This window comes from Pan troglodytes, chromosome 1, assembly GCF_028858775.2.
Source record: "Pan troglodytes isolate AG18354 chromosome 1, NHGRI_mPanTro3-v2.0_pri, whole genome shotgun sequence".
NCBI lineage: Eukaryota > Metazoa > Chordata > Mammalia > Primates > Hominidae > Pan > Pan troglodytes.
This window is the reverse complement of record NC_072398.2, coordinates 70,800,453-70,825,552: the sequence shown is the minus strand read 5'-3', so window position 1 is coordinate 70,825,552 and position 25,100 is coordinate 70,800,453. Positions and strand designations below refer to the sequence as shown.

General features: G+C 37.8%; 1 protein-coding gene across 4 annotated transcripts in view; it reads left to right on the top strand.

Moving 5' to 3' along the window:
• Positions 1-25,100, top strand: part of RASAL2 (RAS protein activator like 2) — a 377,113-nt gene that overhangs the window by 169,020 nt on the left and 182,993 nt on the right. For all 4 annotated transcript variants that reach the window (XM_001154236.7, XM_016933217.4, XM_003949647.6 and 1 more), the window contains exon 2: positions 15,899-16,026. In XM_001154236.7, coding sequence (XP_001154236.3) covers positions 15,899-16,026 — 128 coding nt within the window. The remainder of the gene's footprint in view (positions 1-15,898; positions 16,027-25,100) is intronic.

Below are 25,100 nucleotides of genomic sequence, written 5' to 3'. Positions count from 1 at the left end.
GCCTAGCTGGAATGCAGGGCTCACTGCAATCTCCACCTCCTGAATTCAAGCTATTCCCCTGCCTCAGCCTCCAGAGGATGGTCTCAATCTCCTGACCTCATGATCGCCCGCCTCAGATCTAGTGTTATTTTGCTTTCTTTTCTTTTTTCTTGGAAACATTCCTCATGGAGCCCTCCTATTCTTACCTTTAGGCCTATTTCCTGAATAGCTATTATTTTAGGAGTTTCTTTTGCTGTCATTCTTGGAATTCCTTTTGCCTTTTTCATAGGTTGTATTCCTCGTTGCGTGGATCTTCCTCTCTTTTTTTACTTACTTCCTTGCTTTGTTCAAGCATATCCTCCAGTAGTTAGTTTTTTTTTTTTTGTTTTTTTTTTGTTTTTTTTTTTTTTAAGAGACAAGGTCTAGGCCAGGCATAGTGGTTCACACCCATAATCCTAGCAGTTTGGAAAGCGGAGGCAGGAGAATTGCCTGAGGCCAGAATTTAAGACCAGCATGGGCAATAGAGTGAGACCCTATCAAAATAAAATAAACAAATTAAAAATTAGCAGCTGGGCGCAATGGCTCCCACCTGTAATCCCAGCACTTTAGGAGGCCGAGGCGGGCGGATCACGAAGTCAAGAGATGGAGACCATCCTGGCCAACATGGTGAAACCCCATCTCTACTAAAAATACAAAAATTAGTTGGGCATGGTGGTGAGAACCTGTAGTCCCAGCTACTTGGAAGGCTGAGGCAGGAGAATTGCTTGAACCCGGGAGGCAGAGGTTGCAGTGAGCCGAGATTGCACCACTGCACTCCAGCCTGGAGACAGAGCGAGCCTCCATCTCAAAAAAAAAGAAAAAAAATTAGCTGGGTGTGGTGGTGCATGTCTGTCGTCATGGCTACTTGGGAGGATTGCTTGAGCCCAGGAGTTAAAGGTCACAATGAGCTATGATCACACCACTGTACTCCAGCCTGGGCAACAAAGCAAGACCCTGTCTCTTAGAAAAAAAAGAGAGAGAGGAGGGGTATTGCTTGCTCCTTTGTCCAGGCTGAACCTGAACTCCTGGACTCAAATGACCCCCCTGCCTTAGCCTCCTGAGTAGCTAGGACGACAGGCATGTACCACGGCTCCTGGCTTCCTTCAATAGTTTTTAAAGATGGCACATAGGCAGAAAAGCATGGTATGACAGCCTTCAGCATGCCAGCCTTCAGCACGCCACTGCTGCAATCAGGACTGGTGGATAGTTATCAACCTCCTATTCTTATTCATTGTCATGTTGAGATACTACTTGCTTCTCTCCTGTATTGGGGCACCTGTTTTTTTAAATACTGTATGCTTTTTGTTTTCTTGGTTTACTTTCTATTATGAACTGAGTGTGTCTCCCCAAAGTTATTTTATGTTGAAGCCTTCTATCTGAGTGTGCTGTATTTGGACATAGGACCTGTGAGGAAAGTGATAAAGATTAAATGAGGTAATAAGGGTGGGACCTTAATTTAATAGGGCCGTTGCCCTTATAAAGAAGGGGAGAGGCTCCAGTGATCTCTCTTCCCCATGTGAGGACACAGTGAGAAGGTGGCCATCTGTAAGCCAAGAAAGAGCCCTCATCAGGAACTAAATTGGCCAGTACCTTGATCTTGGACTTCATAACCTCCAGAACTATGTGAATATAAATTTGTGTTGTTTAACTCACACCGTCTATAATATTTTGTTAAGGCAGCCTGAGCAGACTAAGACATTCCCCCATTTTGAAGGAGGACATCTTCTTGTCAGACACGTGTGAACCAGAGCAATTCTATCTTAAGTAGGAACTGGGTACAGTGAGGCTGAAACTTACCAGGCTGCATTCCCAGATGGTTAAGGCATTCTAAGTCACAGGATGAGACAGGAGGTCAGCACAAAATACAGGTCATAAAGACCTTCCCGATAAAATAGGTTGCAGTAAAGGAGCTGGCCAAAACCTGCCAAAACCAAAATGGTGACGAGAGTGACCTCTGGTCGTCCTCACTTCTACACTCCCACCAGCGCCATAACAGTTTACAAATGCCATGACAACATACCCTATATGGTCCACAAAGGGGAGGCATGAATAATCTACCCCAGGTTTAGCATATCATCAAGAAATAACCATAAAAATGGGCAACCAGCAGCCCTTGGGGCTGCTCTGTCTATGGAGTAGCCATTCTTTTATTCCTTTACTTTCTTAATAAACTTGCTTTCATTTTGCACTGCGGACTCGCCCTGAATTCTTTATTGCGTGAGATCCAAGAACCCTCTCTTGGGGGTCTGGATCGGGACCCTTTCCTGTAACACTCCAGTAGGGTATTTTTCCTGATTAGCAGTTCGTGGTAGGCAAAATTTTTGAGGACTTGATTATCTAAAATCCTTTTATTCTCACACTTGGTTGTTAGTTTGGCTAAGTGAATAATAATCTAGGTTAGAAATACTTTTCTGTCAGAATATTGAACTCATTGCTCCATTGTCTTCCAAATTCCTGTGTTGCTTTTGAGAAGTCCAGATCTATTCTTATTCCTGATGTTTTATACATAACTGTTTTTTTTCTTACTGATATGTTTTGGTGGTCATCTGTTTTTATCAATTTTGCTGAACACTCGGGTTTCGATCTAGAAACTCACATCATTTAGTACTGAGAAATTTCACAAATGATTTCCTCATTTCTGTTTCTTCTTGCCTATTATTTTTATCTTGACCCTCCTAGATTGGTTTCTCAGTTTACCTTTTTCTTTTCCATCTTTTTGTCTTTTTGATCTATTTTCTTAATTTTATCTTTTAATTATATTACTGCATTTTTTTCATTTCTGCTATTATGTTTTTAATATACAAAAGATCTTTTTAGCTCTGTAAGTGTTGCTTTTTATTAAAAAATATCTTATTTTTGTTTCCTGGATGCCATTTTTTCTTGTATCTGTCTCTTTGAGGATAACAGTGTTTTGTTTTTTCCCTGTATTGTTTGTGTCTCCTTCAAGTTGCCTTTTTCTGTGTCTCTCTCTTTTTTTTTTAATGTCTATATTCTTCTGCTAGAAGCTTTCTTTTGGTTCCGGTAATTCTTGTTGGTCTGCTTCAGATTAAGAATGGGAGATGAGAAAGCTTACTGGAGGATCTAAGTGTGAAGATGGACCTTGCCCATTTTAAGGGCTTTACTATAAGGTGACCTGGACCTGCTGTTTGTCGGGGGAACCCTTTTGTTAGTATCTTTAGTTCTTTTCTCTTGGGATGGTCTGATGCCCAGAGTATTCTTCTAAATTGCCTGTCTGGAATGTAAAAGTCTAATTTTGAGAGTCAAATGGGAGTTGAAGAGACCTTTGGGGGAAGCTCATGTCTTAACATGTTTAGAGTAGCCTTTTCTCAACTGTGACAATTACTCTTTTGTCCACCATTTATTTTACCCTCCCAGGAGAGCAAACCTCCATTCTTTTACCTGGGTTGGGAAGGGACATTTATCTATATAATGGGCGAGAGGATCTTGGTACTCTGCCTCTTAAACAGATTTTATACTACCTCTCTTCTCCATTGAGAGCTACCTAGTACTGGCCTATCCCTGAACCTTTCAAGGATTCTGTGGTTTAAATTAGGTTGGTTCTTAGCTTTTCTCATTCTTAACCTAGGATTCTGTTACTCAGGCCTGCTAAGTCAGTTACCACTTGAACATGTTTCTTCCAGCTTTTAAACTTTTATTTACTTTTTCTTTATTTCCATTCTCACTACTTTTGTGGGTCCATGTCTTTGTCTCTCCGTATATAAATTTATCTTTACTGTAGTTTAAGTGAGGTTTTGAAAGGAAGTGAAATTATATATGTTCAATCTACTGTTTTAACCTAGTAGCTGCCATATATTTCTTAAAATGAAATTTGAATAAGGCATTATGGAGCTCTTGGAGCAATTCCAGTTTTTTTTTGTAGGCCAGAGTTAGAGATCTTGGCCTTAGACAGATGGATCTAGCATTTGGCTTGACTTTATCTGACTAGATGTGACCCAAACTGAATTTCTCAGCTTCTTCCTCAAACTTGTTCTTCTTTCAGAATTCCTAATCTCAGTAAATGAAACCTCTGTTCACCTTTTGACAAAAATGCAAATCAGCGGTGTCATTCCTCTGTTTAAAATTCTTCAGATGCTTCCCATTATTCATAGGATAAAAATCAACCTCCTTAACCTGGTTTATTGGGCTTTGCATGATCTTGCCCCAAACTTTTCACTAGCCTCCTATCTCTGCACTACTTCCTTGCTCTCCAAAACTGCTTCAGCCATAGGGCCCCCCGCTTTCAGATTGTTGAAGTAGGACCACCGTCTTCCTCAAGGGCTTTTACATCTGTGGTTCGTTTGTCTGAAATGCTAATACATTTCCCTTCACCACCTACCATTCTTCCAGCTGTAATAATGCCCAAGCCTAAGTCTATTGCTTGTTGAATGTTCTCACAGCACCCTATACTGCTTTTTTGTAGTGTTTATCAGAATTATTTTAAATTAGTTATATACTGATTGTACAGTATTTGACCCCATTAAGTTGATGTTCCACAAGTCCAGTCACTAGATCCGTCTTATTCATTGTTATATCTCGAGGCTTGAGTACAGTGCTTTACTTACAATAAACAAATACTCATTGAACTTAAAAATAAAGGAGAAGCTTTATTGATATGCTAGAAAAAAATCCCGGACTATACATCAGAATAACTGAATTCTAAGATAGCTATGCTAGGTGTGTCACTTTGAGCAAATAATTATATAATTCTCAGCCTTATTTTATTTATGAATTAAGTGTGATTTATTGATCTCTAAGATACCTTTTAACTCTACATTAAAGGACCCCCCCTTTCCCTTTCTATTCATTTCTTTTCCAGTTGGCTTTCATTTTTATTTTCCTACTTGATACTCATAAATCATTTCTTCCTTATGTTCATTCTTTTTATTCTCTGTAATATGAATATATTCCTTGGTATTTGAACTCTCACTTTAGTTCAAGATGGGCTTGAACTATATTTTCTTTTCTCAATTAAAATCCAACTATTTGGCCAGGCACGGTTGCTTAGCCTGTAATCCTAGCACTTTGGGAGACCAAGACAGGTGGATCACTTGAGGTCAAGAGTTTGAGACCAGCCTGGCCAACATGGTTAAACCCTGTCTCTACTAAAAATACAAAAATCAGCTGGGTGTGCTGGCACATGCCTGTAGTCCCAGCTACTCAGGAGGCTGAGGCAGGAGAATCACTTGAACCCAGGAGGCAGAGGTTGCAGTGAGTGAGCTGAGATCGCACCATTGCACTGCAGCCTGGGTGACAGAATGAGATTCCACCTTAAAAAAAAAAAAATCCAAATATTTGCTGTAATGACTTGGAATTTTTTTAACCTTAAATTGACTATCCAGATTAAAATATTACTAAAAGAACCCTGCACGTGTATTGTGGCCAAAAACATAAGTGCCACACAAATGTGGTTGGAGAATATAGACTTATTGTCCTGTATCAGCTATGTTCCCAATAGGATTGTATTTCATGATTATGTTAAGGGTTTTATGCAATCTTAATATCTTCTAAGATAATGGAAAAGGCTGCAAAAAGTAGGTTTGCCTAGGAAATTAGAAAAATTCTTACTTTGAAGAAAAGATATGTGATAAAGGCTAATGAGGCAAAAACCATAAACTTGGCCGTGCATATGCCCTCTTGTACTGTGTGTATGACTTTTATAAAGAAAATTATGATAATGGTGTTAGTTTTAGAAAGCCTTGTAATTTGTTTAATTTTATTGCCTTATTTGCATTCATTATATATCTTTAACAAATTATTGTTTATTTACCTTACAGTACAGGTTTGTAGTGTCGAAGGGAATGTAACTTGTGTCTGATGTATATACTATGTATAAACATACCCACTAACAGGTTCACCAAATATTAAACAATTTTGTATTGGCATTTTTAATTTAGAACTTTCTGATGGATTACATATAGGGGTTTAAGAATACTTAATATTTGGGGAAATTAATTTGGAGTTTTAGTTGGGTTTGAACTAAATTTTCTTTTTCCATTTAAAAAATCAGGGAATATAGGCTCCTGTTACATGAAAATTTGCCATCCAATGCATTTTCAGGAATGGATTAGATTTGGATAAGAGGGATGTTTTTCTATTTGTGTTGGCCGTATTAAAGAGAAAAACTAAATGCTGCTTCTTACTGCTTTATAGCCTTGTATTGTAGGTGTTTGTTTCCTACCACTCACTTGAGGTTAGTGGTTTTTCATAAAAAGAAAGGTTTTTCACTGCTGATATGAGTCAGCTAAGTTGTGCTCATCGAATTGGGTTATCTAATTCCTAGTGAGTGACGGATAACATTCTTTAGAGATGCTTATATTATCACCTTGATAGTTTTCACTGTAAGCTCAGCGATTTGTGATTCAAATGGGTCTCAATTCAGAAAAGATGCATATGTAGCTCTGGATTCTATTGCACTTGATGCTATAAATAGAGGTAGAGCTATTAAAGATTTTTAATGCTGCCATACTCTTGACAACTTTTATTTCTAATGTAGCCTGCCTTCTTCTGCTTTCTTAGGTAGAGAGGTGATATCACAGCATTGGCTGTGTAACCAATTGCTAAAAAATCAGACACTAATTTCTCAATAGTGAAATTAGTGTCTGAGTTCACTCTTTTTCACCCTCTCCACAAAGAATCACATTCCTTGAAAAGCTCTAATTCTTTTCCCACACCAGCTGCCCCTAAAGGAAAGTGATGCGATCCAATTCAAAAAGAGGCAAGCATGAGGATATATTAATATAGGGAGAGATACTAAATATAACAAAAGGAATGTGCATTAAATGCTGATTGAGATTAAGTCTTAATGTAGTTCATTTTTCTGTCGGTAACAGAAACGAGACATGAAAATGATCTTGAGTTTTTATCGCTTAGTAATATAATACTATGGTCATATTTTAAGTGCCATGCTAGTTTTTCTTATGCTTTTCTCTTTCTTTTCTTTTTGAGACAGGGTCTTGCTCTGTCACCCAGGCTGGAATACAGTAACACAAATCACAGCTCACCACAGCATCGACCTCCCAGGCTCAAGCAATCCTCCTGCCACAGCCTCCTGAGTAGTTGGGACTAAAGGTGCAAGCCACCACACCTGGCTGATTTTTGTACTCTTTTTGTAGAGCCAGGGGTCCCACTTTGTTGCCCAGGCTGGTCTTGAACTCTGGAGCTCAAAGGATCCTCCTGCTGCTGCCTCCCAAAGTGCTAGGATTACAGGCATGAGCCACCGTGCTTGGCTACACTTTTCTTAAATTAGCACAATATTTATTTAAGAAAAAATTGTAGATAGGCTTTTATTTCCTTCAAAGGATTAGTATATAAGTGACTTATTTTATTTTGAATATTTTATATTTTTCTGTTTAAGAGGTTTAGTATGAACTGTAGATTATGACTGATCTATTGGGATTGAAGAACAGGCTGTGATGGACTGCCATTTCTCATCTTACTGCTGGCACCATTCATAAGACTCCATTCAGTTAACTAGGCCACATAGTTGCTTAAGCAGACTTGGCTTAATGTGGAAATTAAGGGACTTACCTCTTTTAAGAGACTGGGTTGTGCTGTGTTGCCCCGGTTTGAATGCAGTGGCTATTGAGAGCATAGTCATGCACCCTACAGCTTTGATTTTCTGAGCTCAAGTGATCTCAGCTCCCAAGTAGCTGGGACTATAGAGGCATGCCCTGATATCCCAGCAGGACTTATTTCTTCAAGTGCATATTTAAGAAGTGGAAGAAAACTATATGATCTGCTTTGTTTGCATTTCACGGCACATGTGATCGGGACAGTGCAAACTGTTGTAGTGATGTGGAAGGGAGAAGCAAGGTAGAACTATCATAGGAATTGTTCCCCATCCTTACCATCTTCTTAAAATAAGTAATGGCACCAAACTAAAATGAGCTCTTCTATAGAGAAGTGTTACCTTTATCAAATATCAAGTTGTCTGCCATAAATAAGTCATGCCTTCAAGGAATTTATTACTTTTTTACCAGGTAACTCACTCTGACCTGTGATAGAGCAGAGTTAGAACATTCATGCTGAACTGTGGTGCAGCTGAGACTGAGAGGGAAGCAGCAGCAGAACTCTGCAAATGTTAGACTAAAGGAAATTACTCACCAGAGAGAAGTATCACATGTTATCTCTTTCCTGCTCTCTCCTTCTCTTAACAAGGGTGATAATGAGCATAGTGGATTTACTAACTAGACACCAGTGATCAAGTAGGTCGGAAATTAAGCCTCTGTAGTTGACAAGGAAACTAAAGTGGTTAGCTAAGGTTAAAAGACACAATATAAATTTATTTCGGCAAATAGTTGTGGTCTCATAGTAAATTTATGGTAATGTAAGGATTAAGACTTGTATTTCCATGAAGGCAACCATTTCTGACCTAATGACTATATCTTAAACATATTGAATGATTACTTAGTATCCATATTACTCATCAAGGTACGAGGGTGGCCATATTTAAATCCACTGAGGCCATTTATTTGTATGAACTATAATATAATTTGCCAGCCCAAATGTTCATTGTGTGTCAGGACAAAGCAAAGTTCACAGGTACTGTGTGTTGGGTGATTATCAGTCTAAGAAAATTTTTGTTTGTTGTTCTGGAAATGTTATTTTCTGATATTTTGACAGAATATAGAGGGTGGGAAGGTAATGAAGGGATAAAATAAGTAAAATTAAACTTTACTTTAAGTGACCTGACTGGATTTTCCTTTCCTTTTGTACTTTAAGAATGAAAGAGAGTGACTTAGTTGATGGGAACTACACTAGGTCTTAAGCAGACAACATTAATACATTTATAAAATAATTTGAGCATAAATCTGCAGTATATTGTGGACTACTCCTCAACCACATTACAATTTTTTGTTTTTTTTTTTTGAGACAAGGTGTCATTCTGTTGCCCAGGCAGAGTACAGTGGTGTGATCATGGCCCACTGCAGCCTTGACTTCCTGGGCTCAAGTGATCCTCCTGCCTTAGCCTCCCAAACTGCTGGGGTTACAGGCATGAGCCACTGTGCCCAGCCTGTTACAGTTATTGACATTGTTAAGAATCATCTCCACGTAACAACTCTAACATTATTTCTTCTATTATATCAGAAATTGTCTATAGAAGATAGCCATGTGTATGCCATATTTTTAAATCTGCATGTCAGGGGCAAGGATTTTATTGTTTATTAAAAAAATAAAGAACTGCCTTTTAAAAAATAGCTTGTTGGCCGGGCACGGTGGCTCATGCCTGTAATCCCAGCACTTTGGGAGGCTGAGGCTGGCGGATCACAGGGTCAGGAGATTTAGATCATTCTGGCTAACACGGTAAAACCCCATCTCTACTAAAAATACAAAAAATTAGCCAGGTGTGGTGGCGGTCGCCTGTAGTCCCAGCTACTCGGGAGGCTGAGGCAGGAGAATGGCGTGAACCTGCGAGGCAGAGCTTGCCGTGAGCTGAGATCACGCCACTGCACTCCAGCCTGGGCGACAGAGTGAGATTCCCTCTCAAAAAAAAAAAAACCAAAAACTTGTTAATTGGCCTATTAATATGATATTAAACATGAATGCCTGTTAAAACTGTTGTGAACATGTTGATGAAAAGAAAAAATGCAATCCTCCCACCTCAGCTTCCCAAGTAGCTGGGACTACAGGCACGCACCACCATGCCTGGCTGATTTTTGTATTTTTTGTAGAGATGAGGTCTCACTGTGTTGACCAGGCTAGCCTCAAACTTCTGAGTTCAAGTGATCCACCCACCTTGGCCTCCCAAAGTGCTGGGATTATAGGTGTGAGCCACCATTCCTGGCCAGATGTTTTTGCTTCTGTAATAAAGTGATCACTTTAATTCTTAGCTTTTATGAAGTAATGCTTTTTGACTTTGGGTTCAAAGCCAAAACAAATCTGGTCATTGAAATTTCAGAGTTGCGAAGAATTTGCCATTTCTAAGCCAGGTTAGCTGTGGTGTGGAAATGAAAACGTACGTATAGATACAGAAAAATACAGATCTATCCTTCCACAACAGTTCAGACTTCTGCAGTTTACACCAATTATCTGTTGGGAATGTGTTTCTCTTTTAGTGTATTAAGACCTTCCCTATTTAGATAGATTTCCCAAAACTATGCTGTTGTTATTTCTTTTTTTAGGTTGGCACTAAGATAGATGAAAGGCCCCTGAGGCTGAATGAAACATTAGAGTTTGTATTAACTGGGAAGATTCTCTCTATAGAATCCCTTTATAAAGCTTTCTCTGGAAGGCAGTAAATATTAATAGTGTTACAGTCTCACCAATGCAACACAGTGTAGTGTCTGTTATTGTGAGACATCACCCAGAGTTGTTTGTCTCATGACCAAGAGAATTAAGGAGCATGGTCACAAAGGGTGAGGTTGGAGCAAAAGTTTAATAAGCAAAAGAATGAAAGCTGTCTGCCGCAGAGAGGGGGCCCAGAAGAGGTTGCCATTTTTACAGTTCAATGCAAAGGCTTTTATAAGAAACTGATGAGGGCTGGGCGTCTCATTTACATAAGGTGTGAATTTCTGGTACCTCCACCCCGTCCTGCTAGTGTACATGTGGGCCCTTAGCTTGAGTTACTCCATAATGCTTTGTTCCCCTTACTGCACATGTGTTAGGGGATGGAATTTTCCATTGTGGCCATGTCTGGGCAAGTCATCTCTGTAACCTGTCTTATCTGTGTGGCTGTGAGCATGTCTTAGGCAAGCTTCCCTAAGTTCCCTTATTTGTGCCTATAGCCTGAAAAATTAGGCTTTTGTTTGAAAGGATTCAACCGAGGCCCCACCTAGCTGCCTGCCTGACCAGTTTCTTCTTTCTCCTCCCAATAGGTTCATGATTTTACCAATTGCATTTAACATATCATGTCAGAATTTTTAAAAACATGAGACTAGTAAATGATGTGATTCAAAAGCAACTCAGATGAACTTCTAAGGAGCTGTAAGACACAAAAATAAAATTTCTCACAGCAATTTTTTCTTACACATTCTTCATATTTTAGGCCATAGACTTATTGTCCTTTCTCCCTTATCCCTATTTCTGCTTTCTATCAGATCCCTTTAATTACTCTCCTGCTATAAAATTTTTGAGGCACTTTTCCTAAGTATGGAAGAGATAAGTTGCTTATCCTCTAAGAAAAAAGTTGGAGTGTGTCTGTGTGTGTGTTCCTATACTGAAATTTCCAGCTCTATCATATCATTCAGTTTGTCATTTTTGTCAAGTAATATATCACGCTATGATGCTCCTTTCTCCCATTACAAGGAAGGGTTAACACATGAGAGATCTATTGTTATTGTTGTTGTTTCCTTGCCAAGTAGTTTCTAAATTTATATTAGCATTTGCAGTTACTGAATTTATATTAGCATTCGAAGGAGCCCAAAGTTTGCTTTTTAGACTTAGTGGCAGGCCAAATGACTTAGTATTTTGAATGCTGTTTTGAAATTATTTGGAAATAATAGATTGCATTGAATACTTCAAATAAGCTTCCCATTTAGGTTATCTTTCTTCCTTTTTTGAAAACCATCTATATTGGACTTCCTGTTATATATTATAGTTACATAACCTGCTTTATTAACTTTTATCAATTTGTATTTTTATTAGTGACTCTTTTATTCTCTCATCTCTTTTGTGTTATTCATCCACCACAAACAACTAGAAAGTTACCTGTCCTGTTGATTCCTATTTCAAAATCTGGCTCACATGGTCTGTTTGTTACCATTTTCACTATAACTGATCTGTTTCAGACCCTGACCATCCCTAAACCAGGCCATTACATCAGTCTCCCATACATTGTTAAGGCCTCTGGTCTTTCCCCCACTTTCTTCATCTTGTTACAAACTAGTATTGCCAGATTTTCTTAGAATACCTCATTGACTTTCTGTTGTCTAAGCAGTGGTTTTTAGCCTGTGGTCTGTGGAATGCTAGATCTCCAGGACCCCCCCGATCTGATAGTTTAAAACTATTTTTTATAGTAGAACTATAAGACTAATTATGGTTATTCAGTCTTGGTTATATGGCAGACATTTTCTGAAAAAAGGAAGACATAAACTTATCACTTCAGGGAAACAAGAGTATTTATTGCTAATGATAAAATTTAAGACTAAAAGCAAAAACTAGAATGTTAGAAAATTTGCATCTGCAACTTTGAGCTTGGCAGCTTCCCAGTAGTACTTGAAGTCTTTTCTGATGAGATCAAAACTTTTCTGAAGATTGATGAATGTGACTTTTTTGATATTATATAATGAAAGCTGTCAATATTTGGAATATCTGCAAATCTGAATGAACCAATATTTTTTAAGTGATCGGTGCATGATGTTTATAAACTCACATACATGGGGTGAAAGATGCACTCAAAGGACAAGGTGGACCAGTGGTTTTTGATGTAACAGAATACGAAAAGTTCATTGATTTGGTTTCAGATTACACATTGTACACTAACTTTTGAAAAGCAACTGCTTGTCAGGTTTGGTATAGTATTAACGAAGAATATTCATAGTTATTTGAAAATATTATTAAAACACTCTTTCCTTTTCCAACTACATATTTGTGAGTCCAGATTTTCTTTGTGTATATCAACCAGAAGAACACAAAGCAATAGATTGAATGTAGAAACAGATATAAAAACCTTGCTGTCTTCTCTTCAGCCAGACTTTAAAGAGATTTGCAAAAATATGAGTCGCTCTTTTAATTTTTTTTGAAAACAGTTACATTTCATTAAAAATGTGTTACCTATGTTAACATGCAATAGGAGTGTTATTGTTAAATGAATTCATATTTTTTAAATTTCTCAGTTTTAATTTCTAACATGGTAAATATTGATATAACCCATATAAACCCATATTGATATAACCCATATACTGAAGTCCTCAGTAATTTTAAAGCCTAAAGGAGTCCTGCAATCAAGAAACTGGAGAACTGCTGGTCTACAGAATAATACAGTTTTAAAGAAGTATTTACAAAGAGATCCATTGACTTACCTTTGATTATTTTTAATGTTTCTAAAATTATTTAATTTTTGTAATGAGGCCAGCATTCATTGTCCTTAGTATCCTCATAGGAATGGACAGAGCAAATCCAAAATTGTTTTCAGTTTTGCTATTAAGATTCTTCTGTGTGATTCTAAGTTAGTTATTCTTTTCTCTAGTGAATTTTAGATACTAAAAATAATTGGAAGTCAGAAATTAAAAGTAAGTCACTAGAGCAAAAAATAAGATAGGATTGGCAAGGTGAAATGGGACAAAAATCTGAGCTTGTCCTGGTAACGCGTATAGTCTCAGTATACAGGCCTTGCTTACTTGCTTTTAAACCTTCATTTAGCCCTGGAAATGAGAACATGATATAACATAACCTATATAAGTTAAATATAGGTTATTTTAAAAAATATAATTTTATTACTTAAAATGCCTTTTAGATAATAGAGAAGTGCTAAAAAGAACAGAAACTATCACTTTTTTTCTTGTTTTTTTTCCCCCCTTGGTATACATTCTTATAAAATGACCAAAAATGGGCATTAGAAAAAGAAGCTGTAAAATCTATAGGATGGCTAATAAATCCCTCTGTTTAGACAGACATAATTTTTTTTTTAATATAGAAGCATTGCTCCCTATTTCATTGTTCTCTATTTCTTCTTATCTTTAGCACTAGAGGGGGATGGTTCAGGGTTCCAGAATGTTTTTTTGAGACATTGTCTTGTTTTCACAATACCATGAAGAAATTAGGAAAAGGATTAGGTTGGACAAAGGGAGAATATTAGACAGTGAGGCTTTAAGAGAATTTATTAGGATCTCACAGAAAGGAGAATTTAGATTTTCTTAAATTCAGTGTTGATACAGATTTATATTTTGTCAGGAAACCTGGGTTGTGCTATTAATCAATATCCTGTATTAAAATTTTTATGGACAGGGTTTATCAGTGTTTTCTTGCTAAAGTTAATTTACAGTAAAGCTTACAGTACGCAGTTTAGGTCTCCCATGGCTAACTTATATAATAAAGCTAGTTATTTGAATGACCATAAATTGTCTAATTTTGTCAAAGTTTCTAATTGTTTAGACCACAAAACTATTCATATTTCTACATAAAGTAGATGCATCTCTTTCTGTTGAAGTCGTCTTGGTATTTGACTCTAAAAATAGGCCTACGTGTGGTAAAATTGTAACCCATATTTTTGTCCAAATCATGTGAAGAAAATTGGTTTTAACATGGCTTTTAAATGTAGGCAAGAATATCCTATATATACAAAAGGATTAAGAGTCAGTTTCATTAGAGCTTTTTTGTGATAATTTTGAGATTTTGAAGTCAAAAGAAAACTTTGGAAGAACTGAAGATGCAGTTCTAACATAAAATAATTTAAGATGCTTAGACTACAAGGGGAGGGTTGAGGGTAGGGGAGAGGGGGTTGGTGTAGATTGGAGATGCTACAGATGTAGCATGTAATGCTGTGCATAGTGCGGAGGAGATACAAACAGAAAATAAGGGAAGAAAAGACAAAACAGTGAACTTCTAAGAATTAGTAACATGTCTAACCAAGCCCTAATAACACTGTTGGTTCTTGGACCTTGAATTATCTTTGGGGGGAGTTGATAAACCCCCAAACATGCAGCGCAGTTTAGATAGCCTTAGAGAGGACAGGAAGTTAAACCAGAAGAAACAATGAAGACAATATTGAACACATAAAGGGATTTATAAACAGAGACCTACATAGTTCTATGAAGAGAGACATATAGCAACTGACTTGTTGCTAACGTTCTACAGAACTCCAGCTATAATTATGCATATTTGGTTAATTATAATATAAGACACCTAGGAAATTATTTGCCTTTCCTTGAAGTCAAGCCAGTGCCAGTAATATACCTATCATCCTGTGACAAAAGACAAAAATTCTACAGAAAGCAGTGATAATGAAAAATACTCGTATAATAGATATAATGTGCTTTTTTATGATTTACAACTCCCCTGCCCTCATGGGTGTTGGTTTTCTAATCTTTTCAATTTGAGCTTTTACTTTAGCATAATAACTAAGTAATGATAATGCATGTTAAGTAGTCTCTATAGTATATTCTTGAGAAGAATTAGTTCCTCATGCCTGAAGAACTTTTAATATATATCAAACTGTCATAAAAGCTTTATTTACTGGATCTAATGTGTACTTATAAATTAAAATATGTGCCCAGTTCCAGCAGCCCAAATGAGTAAACATTTTATATCAAAAAAATTGAAAATGACAGAGATGTTAGTAACCACTTGGTATTTTATAAGGAAATGAGACAGTTGGGAATTGCTGAGACATTTTGCTTTAATATCGGGTACCTCCACCTTTAAGAAACATCATGGTAATATATTTAGATATTTTCTTAAGAAAATTATTTTCCATGTTTTTAAGATCTTGCCGGCCTCTAGTGGTAATACGACGCTGTTGTTTAAACATTGTCAATTCCTGTGAGTGTAAAGCCATTTGGAAGGCCTAGTCTGCTGATAAATTTACTCTCAGAGTTCTGGGTTAACAGTGTTCTCAAAGTGTACATGTAACATCATCTTTCTCCTAAAGACTAGGGAAGGTGTCTGAGTCACTCTGCTTCTGTATTTTAAACGATACTGGTTAAGCTCTGAAGCAACCTCTCATTATTATAGTTTATATACAGTGGTAATTACTATGTAAAGTTTGCACTAACAGTTCTTCCCAGAGTGTTTCAGCCCTCTTCTCTGAAGGTCGTAGGGCTATTTTTTCCTTATTCTGTATATAATAGTTTTCATTTTCTTAAGAGGAAGCTTTAAATTTACCATTGAGATTCGTGTTTAGGCTCACCTCTTTATTTGATTTGGAAGAATTTTACATTTGAAATACTGGTTTACTAAGCAAGATAATGATTTGTCACTTTTGTTTTTCCCTTTTCTCATGCAGATGTGAAAGGACCACCCACCCACCGTCTGTCTTGTGGTCAGTCACCCTACACCGAGACAACAACGTGGGAGCGGAAGTATTGCATCCTCACAGACAGCCAGTTGGTATTGCTCAACAAGGAGAAGGAGGTGAGATGGATATTATTCAGGAAAGTTAGTTTCCTTTTCTGAGTAAATTCCTGAAATTACCTAGTTTTTGTTTGCATTTTGAAAAGTTGGATTATAAAAATAAAGGCTTGATGAAGACATAGGTAAGTCTAAAAGGCTGCTAATGTCATAAAAATATGTTATCTTCATGAAGGAGTGGGTTTCACAAGATAGGGCTGGATTTTCACTAAGAAACAATGGAAGAGATACTGAGTTAAACTGAGGAGTTTGGAATGGGAAGGGGTTGGATTATATAGGCCTGGCCCTGAAAATGGTCTCGAGGGGCCATTGGGAATTACATCAGTACTTCCTAGCAAAAACAAATGTCATTCATTGGATTAATTGAAAGAGGTTTATTGGAGGGACTATTTGCAGATGTGTGGGCAGCATAAAGGACCTAACTAAGGATGAGGAAGCACCCACAAGCTAGCAGTCGCAGAAAGCAGTTATCACCCTGGGCTTCCAAGGCAAGGGAAGAAAGCGATGTTTCTGGAACCTAGAGAACTGTAGCTGCATGAGAGAGCTGCTTGACAGTTGCTGTGGTTATGCACAAAAGAACACAGTCTCTATACCAAACAAAAATGGCCAGCAGGGAGGAAGTAAGACAGAATAAACACTCCAACTCTTTTCTTCTGCCTTCTGATTTCTTGCCAGTGTCACCTACTGGCCAAATCTAACTCGAAGGCAGAAAAAGATTGCTTTTTGATGTATTCTGTAGAGGTCAGCTTCCTGAAACATGTAACAAGGTCAAGAAGGGCAGAGAGTAGAATAGATCTGGCGAGGTAGACAGAATGTAACCAGGACAGGCGTCTAGTTCTAGGTGTACTTTCTGTTCTTCTAAATTAAAAAACTCTTAAACTTATCACATGCTATTACTATTTTATTCCTCAAACTGTTACAGTTTACAAATCCTTCCACAGCCATCTCATTTATTTGCTTATTGGTGATTAATCAGGTAATTGATATTCTGATTTGGTATGATAAAACTACTCTGTAAAATCATCATAATTCCCAATTTCCACCATATAAAAAAATAAGTGGATATAATATTGACAAAGAAGAGGAATAATGAAAGGGAAGGAGAAGATATGATTCAATGAAGGAGAAAGATTAATTGCCAAAACTATATAAATAACTAGAAAGATGTAGGTAGAATATCCATTCAGTAAGTCACCTTCCAGAAAGGTGAGTTCAAAAGAAGCAAAGAACAGGAAACACATTTCTTAATTCTCCTCTGTGGATCCCTACCTCCCCTTTCTCTTCTCTTGCTCCTCCTTCCTTCCCTGTTCCTTCTCTTACCTATCCCTTCTCTTTCTCAGCATTTTTTAATGTGGTAAAGATAATACCAATAAAACAATTCCAGTTTCTTCTTGTATTTTAATAGGCATTGCTACTTTCAAGAGGCTTGTTAATATGCCTCCACGAAGAACTTGCTCATTCTTTTTCTCTTGCCATTGAAAATATCTTTTACTTTTGTTATCATCTCCCTACCTGTAACCCTTTTCCAGCATTTTAATATTCTTAAATTTAATTTTATTAAAATAACTGAATAAAGGCCAGACTTTTCTAGAACAAGTTGTGTATGTTGCTGTGTTTATATTAAGTAGATAATAAAAATTGGTAAAGTGAATATTAGTATAGAACATTTCTAATTATCCAAACTATTCAAAATCTTCATTTTAACCAAATGTACTGTCAGCAGTCTTTTCTCAGAGCTATTAGTAAGGAGTAATATAAACAAATCATTTGCCATCTTTTTGCCCTTACCTACATTTTATTCAATTTAGTACTGTAAGAGATGAAATAGCTTTAAGTATAGATAGCAGAAAGTCAAGAAGCATGCCTTTTCCAGAACCAAGGTGCAAATTAGTCAATTGAGTTACCTGCGCTTGGGCCACCTTTTGTCTCATAATATAACTGTCCATGATAAATAATTTTCTAAAACAACATCTTATGTCCTTTATCCCTTTTTATACCAGTCATCATGAGTAACCCTAAACACCTGGGTAACCCTCATCCACCACGCTGTATGTACTCTCCCTATGGCTCTGTGTATTCTCTTTTCTGACACTGTCTTCCACTTGTCCTTCCCCGCCTCTTGAAACCCTTTCACTGTGTCCACTGCAATTCCAGGTTCATCATCAGCAAAACCAGCTGTTTCTTCCACCTTTTCTCTGAAGGGGTCCCTTAACTTCTTAATCTTACAAGAACTGAGATCTTCCCTGAGGACACTATCTTCCATAAAGTTTTGTCAGTGGATGGCTGTTTTTCCTCATACCATAATGTCTGTGATAGGTGTCTTCCTCTTTCATGGCTGCTGTCTATTCTCCCCTGTTTTCCCTAAAATGTCCAAACTTTGAGTCTCACATTATAGTTATCTTCTTTTTTTTTTTTTTTTTTTTTTTTGAGACGGAGTCTCTCTCTTGTTTCTCAAGCTGGAGTGCAATGGTGCCATCTCGGCTCACTGCAACCTCCACCTCCTGAGTTCAAGTGATTCTCCTGCCTCAGCCTCCCGAGTAGCTGGGATTACAGGCATCTGTCACCATGCCCAGCTAATTTTTTGTATTTTTAGTAGAGATGTGGTTTCACAATGTTGGCCAGGCTGGTCTCGAACTCCTGACCTCAGGTGATCCACCCGCCTCAGCCTCCCAAAGTGCTGGGATTATAGGCGTGGGCCACCATGCCTGGCCTGTAGTCATCTTCTAACCTTCCTCGTCGTTTTTTGTTGATTCTATCCCCTGGGCCATTATTATCTCCAAGACTACTCCAGTTTTAATTTTTTATGATTCTGATATCCATAGAGAGATTTTTCTTTTGTAACACACTAGCTGTCAGTTCCTTGAACTTTTTCCTCTCTAAGGATCCCACCTTATTGCTACAACTCCTTCATATTCACAATTGTGTGCATATTACTCTTTGACTAATACCTTCTATCTTTCTAGCTCATTTCTTATTTCAGCAATCCTTCAACCCTTCTGAGACCTAGGACCCATTGATCCTGTCACCTTTTCTGGCTTTTATAAAGCCTCTGATGTCCTCTCTCTCCCCTGAGTTCCATGGTCAGTCATTCTCATCACCCCTTTGCATACTGTTTCCTTGCCCTTCCCTTGCTTCATCATACACACTTGGCAAAGGGATAGCTGAAGTGAATCCTACTCTTTATCTAGTCTGCCCAGTATCTATGCAGCTTAATGTATCTGGAGAAAATTACACATACCATGCTGCCTGGTGTTAAACAAATGGCTGCAAACCTCATATCAGCCCATAATGCTGCTTGGCAATCACAAAACTTTTTCCCACTTCAGTTACTGTCCCACTCTCCTGGACTAGTGCTTCACATTCTATCTGTGGTAAAGTAGCAGTTTCCTCTCCACCCACCTTGTTGTGATCAATAAAATACAATAAAGTGGATTGTTAAGAAAAAAATGAAAAAAAAAAAGTGAAAATATAATCCTACTCCTGGCTATCTACCCAGAGGAAAATAAGTCGTTATATAACAAGGATATACATGTTTACAGCACACATGTTTACAGCAGCACAATTCGCAATTGCAAAAATACGGAACCAGCCCAAATGCCCATCAATCAAGGGGTGGATAAAGAAAACATGGTGTATGTATATACTGTGGGATACTACTCAGCCATAAAAAGGAATGAAATAATAGCATTTGAAGCAAACTGGAAGAAACTGGAGACCATTATTCTATGAAGTAACTCAGGAATGGAGTATGTCCTCACTCATAAGTGGGAGCTGAGCTATGAGGATGCAAAGGAATAAGAATGATAACAATGGACCTTGGGGACTCAGGGGAAAGGGTGGGAGAGAAGTGAGGGATAAAAGACTGCATATTGGGTACCATGCACACTGCTCAGGTAATGAGTGAACCAAAATCTCAGAAATCACCACTAAAAAACTTATCCATGTAACCAAACACCACCCATTCCCCCAAAAACCTTTTGAAATAATAATTAAAAATTTAAAAAATATATAAGACCAAATTTTTATTGGGTTTAACAGACATTAAATCACAATTCAGTTAAGTATGTTCAGCATAATCATAACATAGGAAAAGAAGGAATAGAAGGATAAAAATTGTATATATTCATGGAAACTAGGCTGTACAAACCCACTGATCACACCAAGCATGCTGCTTCTCGGTTTCTGTACTATTTTGTTTATTGTGGACTAGTCACAATTTGCAGATAGCACAGGAGCTTGAACTACACTTTGAGTAACACAGTCCAGAATAATTTCTAAGAAGATGTTTTTCATACCTTCTCCTGTTTCCTCAAACTGCCAATCTCTTTATTATTCCCACCTAGAGCTGATTACTTTGCTTATTACTTCACTGAGAAAATTGGAAAATTCACAAGAGAACTCCTGCACACTCCATTACTGTATCTGCCTAACAGCAACTGTTTCCTTTTACCCTGATTTTACTTTTTAAACTTTGATTGAGCTGTCCACTGTGGTCAGCCCTTCTGCTTGTGTTCATTCCATTATTTCTTGCCTGTTCAAGGATATATCACTAGCAATTCTCCCCTACCATTTTTGAAAAACATTTTAGTTTTTTGCTTTCTATCAGATCATTCCCATCAGCATGGTATTCTTTCTCTCTCTCTTTTTTTTTTTTTTTTTTTGAGACAGACTTTCACTCTGTCGCCCAGGCTGGAGTGCAATGGTGCAATCTCAGCTCACTGCAATCTCCGCCTCCTGGGTTCAAGCGATTCTCCTGCCTTAGCCTCCTGAGTAGCTGGAATTACAGGCATGCACCACCACGCCCAGCTGGAATTACAGGCATGCACCATGCACAAACCCCATCTAGAGATGGGGTTTCACCATGTTGGCCAGGCTGGACTCGAACTCCTGACCTCAGGTGATCCACCCGCCTTGGCCTCCCAAAGTGCTGGGATTACAGGTGTGAGCCACTGAGCCCAGCTTTTTTTCTCATCTGAAAAAAATAAAGCCTGTATTAACCTCACTTGTACCTCCAGATACCACCCCTTTCTCTTCTCTCCTTTATAACAAAAATTCTCAAAACTTCTATGCTCATTGTCTTTAATTCCTGTTCTCCTTTAAATCTATTTCAGCCAGACTCTTACCCACATCACTGCCAGAATTGTGCTTGTTAAGCTCACTAGTGACCTTCCCATTGTTAAATTCAGTGGTCAGTTCTCAGTTCTCATCTTAATCTGTTAATGGCATTTAGTAGAGTTGATCACTCATTTCTTCTCCTAAGGTCACTTTTCCTATTTGGCTTCCATGACACTGTGTTCTTTTTCTTTCCTGCCTCTCTGGAAGTTTCTTTTGAGTCATCTTTACAGATTTCTCTTCTTCTCTTCAAATCTTAACATGGAAGCGCCATGGGACCTTATTTCCTTAGGGATCTCATCTCATTTATAGTCTTGAGACTATAAATGTCCTCTAATGCTGATGATTCCTTATTTTATATCTTAAAACTACATATCACTGTTCTCTCTCTCTTCAAAAGATGGAGTCTCACTATGTTGCCCAAACTGGTCTGTAACTCTTGGGCTCAAGTGATCCTCCCACCTCAGCCTCCCAAAGTGCTGGGATTACAGGCATGAGCCACTGCACCAGGCCATCTCTCTTCTCTAGACTCATATATCCATCTGTGCATTACACATCTCCACTTGGATATGTAAGAGTCATTTTCAACATGCCCCACACTTCAGCCCTAATCTTCACTTCATGACTTACCATAGGTAAGTTATCTCCATTAATGACAACTCCATCCTTCCAAGTTTCAAAGGCCAAAAGCTTCCCCAACGAGCTACTTTCCAGACATACTGTCTTCATCGTTATTTCATGAGTACATCAGGCATGTTCCTCCCTAAGGCCGTGGTCTTGGCTTTTTCTTCGCATGGAACATTCTTCCCTCTTATATTTACATGGCTCATTTTCTTACCTCCTTCATCTGTTTGCTTACATACCACATACTTAGTAAGGCCAACCCTGACTAACCTATTTTAAATCACTACTGCTCCCCACATCTGTATCCAGAACTTCTGACCTAATTACCTGGCTCTAATATATTTTTTATAGCATTTGCCACCTGCTAAAATGCTACATAATTTATTTATTATGTTTACTGCCTCTCATCTCCTACTGGAATATAAGCTTTTGAGCAAAGATTTTGTCTGTTTTCTTCAAGGATGTATCCACCAGTTCTTAGAACAGTTCCTGATGAAACATAGGAAACTCTCAATAAATATTTGTTGAATGAATGTTGCAAAAGCCAAATTAAAAACTTTTATTTCTGAATGTCTATTTCCTTAATATAAGTTGAATAGAAAATATCTTCTGTCCTTTCTTTCCATGATATATCTACCCAGAACATGTAACTTAATTCTTTATTTTTCTAAAACTAATAAAAAGAAGAGAAAAATAATTGATGCGGTGCTTTTCCACAGTTGAATACATGATTCCATCTTTATTTATTGAGCACCTATCATTATTTGTAGTATTGTGGTCACAAAGATGCAGTTTTGTTGAGAAGTAAAATAAAGTTAAAACCATTTGGAATTAGACAGCAGTGGTAGTTGCACAACGTTGTGGACGTACTAAATGCTGATGAATTATTCACTTTAAAATAGTAAATTTTATGTTATATAAATTTGGCTTCAGTAAGTTTATTTTTATTTATTTTTTTGTTTGTTTTTTGTTTTTGAGATGGAGTCTTCCTATGTCACCCAGGCTGAAGTGCGGTGGCGTGATCTCGGCTCACTGCAAGCTCCGCCTCCTGGGTTCACGCCATTCTCCTGCCTCAGCCTCCCAAGTAGCTGTGACTACAGGCGCCCGCCACCACGCCCGGCTAATTTTTTTGTATTTTTAGTAGAGACAGGGTTTCATCGTGTTAGCCAGGATGGTCTCGATCTCCTGACCTCGTGATCCACCTGCCTCAGCCTCCCAAAGTGCTGGGATTATAGGTGTGAGCCACCACACCCAGCCAAGTTTATTTTTTAATTGTAATATAACCATAAGAGATTAACTGAGATATGGCCTAGGATGGATTATAGTATGGAGTGGAGAATGCCAAAAAAGTGTTTTACAGAGAAATTTATGCTTGGACTGTATCTTAAGGGACAAATAAGGGCTCATGAGGAGAAAAAGAAGGGAAGGACATTCTGAGTGTATATAATGATACAAAGTCAAGAAACATATGTCTCTTTGGCAAACTGCAAAATATTCAGAGTTCATGGAACATAGTTTGCAAGAGGAAAAGTGATAGCTAGCAAGAACTAGGTAATGAAGAACCTTGAAAGCTATGATGAGGAATTTGGATTTTATTCGGGAAATGATCTGGACCAGGGAAAGGGTATTTAGCAAGGTAATGACATCATCAGATTTGCTTCTTAGAGAAGTAACTCTGCTGATTATATGGAAAATGAAGTGAAAGGGATTAGAAGCAAATAGATGAGTTACAAGATTTCTGCAGTAGACCAGGTGAGGAATAATGAAGGGATAAATTTACAAAACAGTTTACAAAAACAGTTCAATGCCCTCAGACAGGTGTTTATGTTCTGCCATTATTATATGGGGAAAATTGAATTAAATCTCTAGGAAAAGAAAATGTGAAGCCATTGCTTTACATTGCTTTACTTGAATAAGTTTGATTTTCTGTTAATTTCATTACATGAAAAGATTATAAATCCATTTCTTGTGTAGGGACCAGAATATGCTGTCACCCTTCTACCTTTCACCCACACTTAAGAATTATAAAGAATGTGGGCCGGGCACGGCGGCTCACACCTGGAATCCCAGCACTTTTGGAGGCCGAGGCAGGTGGATCACGAGGTCAGGAGTTTGAGACCAGCCTGACCAATATGGTGAAACCCTGTCTCTACGAAAAATACAAAAATTAGCTGGGCATGGTGTCGGGTGCCTGTAACCCCAGCTACTCGGGAGGCTGAGGCAGGAGAAATCCTTTGAACTCGGGAGGTGGAGGTTGCAGTAAGTTGAGATCGCACCATTGCACTCCAGCCTGGGCGACTGGGCAAGACTTTGTCTCAAAAAAAAAAAAAAAAAAAAAAAAAAAAAGAATTATTAAGAATTTAACTCTTAATCCTTGGAATTTTGCATTGAATAATTTAGAATTTCTTAAAATGAGTTTAAGGAATTTCCTGCTAAAATTATCTAAAAAGGTGGTTTTAAATTTTAATTAAATCATCATGGGGGTGTTTATTGCTGTATTAAAAAATTAATTAAAAGGGTTCTGTAAGGATTTAAACTGAATCCTTAGCCAGGCACTGCTGGAATGTGGGAGGATTATATTAGTCTAGTATCACTCATGTATTAAGTCAGCGTGTGGGATCTTTTAATGCTTTCTCTTAACTCTACATGTTTCTTGTCAGAACTGGGGAAAAGTCTGTTTGAGGAGTATACATGGGAAGAGTGTTAAATATTCCAATTACCAATCTGGGAATGTGGCAGAAGGGTAGATTGGGGCAGAATGCTGAAAGAGAAGCTTGCTGGGAGTGTCACCTTGACAAATGACTTATTGGTTCAGTAAACTGCTTCATGCAAATTGTGCCAAATAGATATTGCTTATGTGCTATGAAATATACTTTCTTGCCTGGGTACCAGGAAAGGCCCCAACTGGCTTGATACCAGCCCAGTTCAAAGAGGGCACAGGAGGCCATTTGACTTTCATTTTGCTTGCAAGAGATGAGACCAAGTAAATTTGAGATTAAGGAGTTGAGGGAAATGGTAGAGAAGACAAACATGAATCCCTCAGAGGTACAGCCATTATAAAAATACAAAAGCTGAATTTATGAGTTTATTTCTTTTGGCAATAACAGTCTATTAGGCAGGGTCCATTTGACTCCATTTTTCTTAATGCAAACTCTACTTTCTATATTTAGAATGTTTAAGGCTGGATTCTGGTGTATAGGCAGCAAGGCATTTAAAATGACACTTTTAAATATTTTAAAACATTTTTCTTTTGAAAGTGTTTACACTCAGATATGTTGATGAAAATATCAGTCTTTGTGCAAATAGCTAAAAATTAACTAGTATTTATTCTGGGGTGAGCT